General features: G+C 26.6%; 2 protein-coding genes across 2 annotated transcripts in view; both read left to right on the top strand.

The window, feature by feature from the left end:
• The window catches only part of LOC108688196 (N-alpha-acetyltransferase 35, NatC auxiliary subunit), a 6,496-nt gene extending 1,947 nt beyond the window's left edge, over positions 1–4,549 (top strand). The window contains exons 4-11 of the mRNA XM_018194348.1: positions 1,073–1,608; positions 1,768–1,960; positions 2,157–2,338; positions 2,408–2,740; positions 2,923–3,312; positions 3,389–3,562; positions 3,850–3,966; positions 4,054–4,549. Of these exons, the coding sequence (XP_018049837.1) occupies positions 1,073–1,608; positions 1,768–1,960; positions 2,157–2,338; positions 2,408–2,740; positions 2,923–3,312; positions 3,389–3,562; positions 3,850–3,966; positions 4,054–4,194 (2,066 nt within the window). The 3' untranslated portion in view covers positions 4,195–4,549. The remainder of the gene's footprint in view (positions 1–1,072; positions 1,609–1,767; positions 1,961–2,156; positions 2,339–2,407; positions 2,741–2,922; positions 3,313–3,388; positions 3,563–3,849; positions 3,967–4,053) is intronic.
• An 888-nt stretch (positions 4,550–5,437) lies between these two features.
• Positions 5,438–5,906, top strand: part of LOC108688184 (IQ and ubiquitin-like domain-containing protein) — a 4,871-nt gene continuing 4,402 nt past the window's right edge. The window contains exon 1 of the mRNA XM_018194331.1: positions 5,438–5,737. Coding sequence (XP_018049820.1) covers positions 5,520–5,737 — 218 coding nt within the window. The 5' untranslated portion in view covers positions 5,438–5,519. The remainder of the gene's footprint in view (positions 5,738–5,906) is intronic.

Here is a 5,906-nt window from a genome sequence, read left to right as displayed (position 1 = left end):
AGTCAGTAAATTCTTTGTGAATTATATTTTTGATTATTATGACCTTTATTAATGTAGTTTTCATCAATCTAAATTATGTTACTTTGCCATATTAAACATTCATGTGATTTATATCTATTTTTTTATTTTAATGAAATTTAGAAAGTAAATCTAAACATATAAGTTATTATAAATGTAAAAGAATTAGATTTTCTTTTATTTATTTCTTTCTATTCTGTTTACATTCCTTAAATTTATTGGAATCTATTTGATATATTGACATAAATATATATAATTAATATAAGCAAAAAGTACAAAACATATTACATGTAAAATGTATAATAAATATGTGTATAAGTTATAATGTGTAATGGTATATATATTACATATACTGTAGCAATATATGTACTGTGTAGTGTAATAGTAATGTGTATGTTAAATATTATACAATATTAAATCAGTAGCATAAATTATTATATTAGGGTGTGCTCCTTGAAAGATTACATAAAAGCTATTGGAGATTGCGAAACCTTTTTACTTTTAATTTGCATTAATGAATAATTATGTATAAAAACTACATGTATTAAAATAGAAAAAATTATAAAATATATACGTACACTTATAAATTATAATAATTAATTTTTGAAATTAATTATCCTTATATAATATTATTCTTATATTATTCTTTACATGAATCATGAAAAAATTAATGATCTGTGTCAAATTTCTATCGAAGAAGAGAGATTGGGAGCAAAAGAAAAATTTGTGTATCATTAGATTATAGAATATATACTGTAAAAAATAATTCAAGGGCTCTTACTGTAAGTAAGTAAAATATAGACTAATCTACATTTTATAAAAATGGAGAAAGTTAAAATCAATTAATTTCTAAAGTTAAAATCATATAAAAATATATTTATTCTCTGTTTTTATAAAATGTGGGTTAGTCCACTATCGCAGTGCTTTAATTATTATATAAGTGATTTTTAAGATTTAATTATTATGAACCTTTTTTAATTTCTACAAATAATAATAATAATGTTTTACATTTTTGGTTTGAAGGCCAATATATTTTTCTGCATTCTGCATTTAGAGTTGGAACTGGGAGAACTGTTACATGATGAGTTGTTTGGATTATTTGAAGCCATGTCTGCTATTGAGATGATGGATCCAAAAATGGATGCTGGTATGTTGTGCAATCGAGGGAACAACAAGCCTTGCACTTTTACCCAGGCGGTCGATTCAGGCGCAATCAAATTGGACAGCTTTACATCTGCCGAAATTATAGGAATAATAGATTCTACATACGCGTGTATAGTATCTTGGTTGGAAGGTCACAGTCTTGCACAAACCGTTTTCACGAACTTGTATTTGCATCAGCCTGAGCAAATACTAGATAAACCTTTAAAGACCTTCTGTTATGCAGTGTATAAGATAATAGATATAATCAAGGATTGCATCAATAAAGCTTTGGTATTTGAAGAGGAGGATTTTCAGAGCGTTACATATGGCTATAGATTACAGCAAGATATTACGGAACAAAAAACAATATCGATGTTGCGGGAAGTTGAAGAAGAACTTCATCGAAAAAGTCGAATAAAACTCGTCGATGTTGAATCTGAGAAAGAGGTAAATCTCTTTGCAGATTTTCTTTTTTCTGTTGTTTAGATCATAATTTAGATCTTAAAATTATATCTTATTCTATAATTTTAATATTTTTGTGCCTATTCTATATATAATATTAATTTATTATATTTTTAATCATTTGTTACTAATATTGATTCATAGTATAACGATGGAATAGCACTTTATGCGAGGATCCGATTTACGAAAATGTTCTATCAAGTGTTAACATTGATGGGCCGGAAGCAGCAATTGCAACAGAATTTAAATGATTGCCAGAGATTGTTATCGAATTGTTCTGATATGCTTAATATTATGATTTCAACAGTAGTTCGCGGAGAAAAGGCTGATGAAATTTGTAAGTATACATAGACATATTATTACATAAACATATTCTTCATTATATAAATTTTTTTTTAAATTTGGAATTAGTTATTTATTTTCTTTATAAAAGAATGAATATTTACGTAATGTTTTCTTATATAAAAAGCAATGTTATTTATGTAAGAAATTATTATGATTATATATTATATTAATTATTTATGATTTTATAGCTAATCATCCAAATATCATGGGATTTGATCCGATGGTAAACCAAAGACTGCTGCCACCGACGTTCCCTCGATACACCAAAATTAAGCCAAGAATAGATGCTTTAGAATATTTAGTCGAATTGATAAATAGATTCAAAATGGTTACTAAAATCACAAATCATATTGGATTTCACGCGGCCTTGGTAATTAGTGATGCATTAACATTTCTTTATTAGTGGATTATATATAAAAATAAACAAATTTCTTTTTAGGACTTTTTTTTAGAATTTTCGCGTCATAGTCCGTGCATATTGTCCAGATCTATGTTACAAATTGTTTACTTGCCTACTACTAATCGCGTATTCGGTGTACACAATTTTGCCGACGTATTGAGAGATGCGGCACGAAATTTTATTGCGCCACCCGTGTTGCTATCAAAAAGTACATTGCTTCAGAATCACCAAGCTAAGGAATACGTCGATAGCTTTCTATCACATTGTGTTAGCTTATTTGGGAACCTGTTGCAGCTTAGTGGACATAATAGGGCAAGACAAAGAGATAAATTGGCGCATTTATTAGAAGATTTTGCGACATTACAAGATGAAGTAAGAATTCTTCGTAGAATTTTACTTTCTACATTAAAAAAAAAACACATTTATCTATTACATGTATTTATTTTTTAATTCTATTTAAAGTTTTCTAGAATATTAGAGAAAGTGTTAACTCATTTTTATTAAACCATACGTTTTAACATAAAAAATTTAAGGCTGAAAAATGCATGTTTTAGGCAGAGAGAGTTGATGGCTATTTACACACTCTATCTTTAAAAAGTGATACGCCGAGGCCTCATTTGGCCTGCTTTGGTACCTGGATTTTATATCACACACTGCGTGTTATGGTCATGTATTTGTTAAGTGGTTTCGAACTTGAGTTATATTCGGTTCACGAGTACCATTATATCTTTTGGTATTTGTATGAATTTCTGTATGGCTGGCTCGTATCTGCAATTACACGAGCTGATACGTTTTTAATGGAACAGGATTCACATAATGATACTCATAAGGGTAGAAGTAAAAAGAGCTCTAAGAATAAAAAGAAGAAATCGACACCAAGACCATACAATTTGGAGATATTAATGTATCAGGCTTTGCAAAATATATGTGGCGGATATTATAAAGTAAATTATATTTTTAAAAATAATGTGCAAATGAAGAATATATAGTTTTTGCATAATAAGTTCTAAAAAATTTCAGGCTCTAGTCGGTTTTCGCATGGATGAAAAAATACCGCTTCCAGAGATACAATTTGATTCCGAGCGAGTGAGGTATGAACATAGATTATTGCCATTTTCGTCTTTATTAACGCCACCACCTGTTCACTATCAAGAATTTCTAGATATGACAAATGCTCAAATGCATAAAAGAAATGTAAGTTTAATACTTAAGTTTTACATTTAAATTATAATAAAATCATAACAAATAGAAATTGCACTATAAATGTTTTTAATGTTGGCTAAATTAAAATTATAATTTATAACTTTTAGGCTAATATTACATTTATCATACGACAAATATTTTAAGCGTGATATATAGGATGGAGAGATTTGAGAATCTCTCTACAGTCAATTAACACGTTTGAAAAATTTATTGTATGACAAATGTAATATTAGCCTAAAAGTTATAAATTATAATTTTAATTAGCTTTATTCTTGTAGGAAAAAGTTACCAGTGAAATGCAATATGTTGCCGGTTGTCGACATTTTCATCAGGCTAGAAATATGTTGGAACGTGCATTGTTGCTTTATCCATCAAATAGTTTAATAGAAAATGAAGTGAGTTCATAAAAACATTAGTTTATATCTATATAAATTATTTTAGGATATTATTTTTACCATTAAATTATTATTTTTGTTTTGCAGATAAATAACCTATTGAAAGTAGCAAAGACAAATTTTGTAGTACTGAAGTTATTAGCTGACGGACATAAAAAAGATTCGAAGGAGCCACCGGTTTTCGACTTTTCTTGTCATCGGCATTTTCCTTTGATTAAAATTACTTAAATCACATCTGTCAAATTTTGTCACAATATAAGAACTATTTATTTTAGTTTCACTAAAATATGAAAAAGTATCTTTAATTTGATATGTTTCATTTTAAATTTCTTTTTTAATGATCTTTTTGTTTCATACATTTCTTTCCATTATTTGAATATAATTGTAAATCTTAAATGCATTTGATATTGTTTACTGTAATTTTGTTGTTGGAAGGAAAGTTTGTACACAAGTTTTTATTTTATATGAAATCGAATATTAATTAAAAAAACTATATAAATAAATATTATAAATGTATTAGTCTTGAGAATTATAAATTGAATTGTAAATGTAAATATGTTCTGCAATATAGAAAGTGGTAAAGATCTCTAATATAGATTGGTTTTCTCATATCCTTTTAATGATATTTAATACCTTTGAATTTTATTTTTATAATATAAATATATTGAACGCAAATCCAATTTCTCAAAATTTTTTTACTACGATATTTAAAAAATTGATATAGAAAATATCTACTCTTATCTTTTTTAATCAATATAATTATCGTACAAGTGTATAAAAACAAAAGTGTTAAGAGTTAAGAGCGCAAACAGCAAGTTGATCTATGCTAATGTTTTTAATTTTATATACAAATGTCACATACGTTTCGATACCAATACATTTAAATCATTATCATCATTATCATGTTAATACTTAAAACATAATGTTAAAAGAACATTTCTAATGTATATAATCGTATATAATAAACGATGCGAGAGGTAAATTATACAGACGTTAGGATATTATATCCAATTGTAATATAAAAGTAAAGAATTTAAAATATAGGATTTAAGAACGTTTTTTTTAGCATTATATTTTAAATATTAACATTGATAATGACCTAAATGTATTGGTTGAAATGTATGTGACATTTGTATATAAAACTAAAAACATTAGCATAGATCAGCTTACTGTTTGCGCTCTTAATCTTTGACATTTTTATAATTGTATCTATTTTTTATTTTTGCTGACATTGTAATTCAATGGTATCATGTAAACACTTTTTAAAAAATTAAATCAATAAAGAGCTATATAGAAAGAGAATGTATAATTATTTTTTATTTTTTTATAACTAATATAATGTTATTAATGCATTCCTCTTGTATATTAATTTAATGTATATTAATGAAAGGAAAAATATGCTTGAAGTTAAATAGTGTACATGCGAAATCGTAATCTGAAAAAGTTTATCTAGAAAAAATCGGAACTATTATGACGCCAAGTATGTTTATATAATTTTATTATCGATATAAATAAAAGAAAAATCGAGTTTTAGTAACCTCTATATCTTTAAGATGACTTTGCCGATTGAAAAACAAAAGATTTTGAAACCTTATTTGGGTGGGTGGCAACATAAAATTACCGGAGTAAAATATGTAAATGCGGCTTCTCAAACCGGACCTTTGTCAAAGCGAGATCCACGAAAGAATACATACTGCAAAGCGGTACAATGTGTGCAAACGAATGACGGAGCAACACAATCACTGCGTCATCATGCGACACAAATGTGGCGGTACTAAATAAATTTATATGACATCCAATCTCTTCAAAGCACATCGCATCTAATTACATAATTTATGGAGATATATTAAATAATTTTAATATAAAATAATTTTATAATAATAATAAAATTATTTTCTCTTATATGGATGTTGTTACATTTATAATAATATGTAATTAGT

Source organism: Atta colombica, unplaced genomic scaffold, assembly GCF_001594045.1.
Source record: "Atta colombica isolate Treedump-2 unplaced genomic scaffold, Acol1.0 scaffold226, whole genome shotgun sequence".
NCBI lineage: Eukaryota > Metazoa > Arthropoda > Insecta > Hymenoptera > Formicidae > Atta > Atta colombica.
The sequence above is the reverse complement of the archived record's forward strand: the minus strand, read 5'-3'. Positions and strand labels throughout refer to the sequence as shown.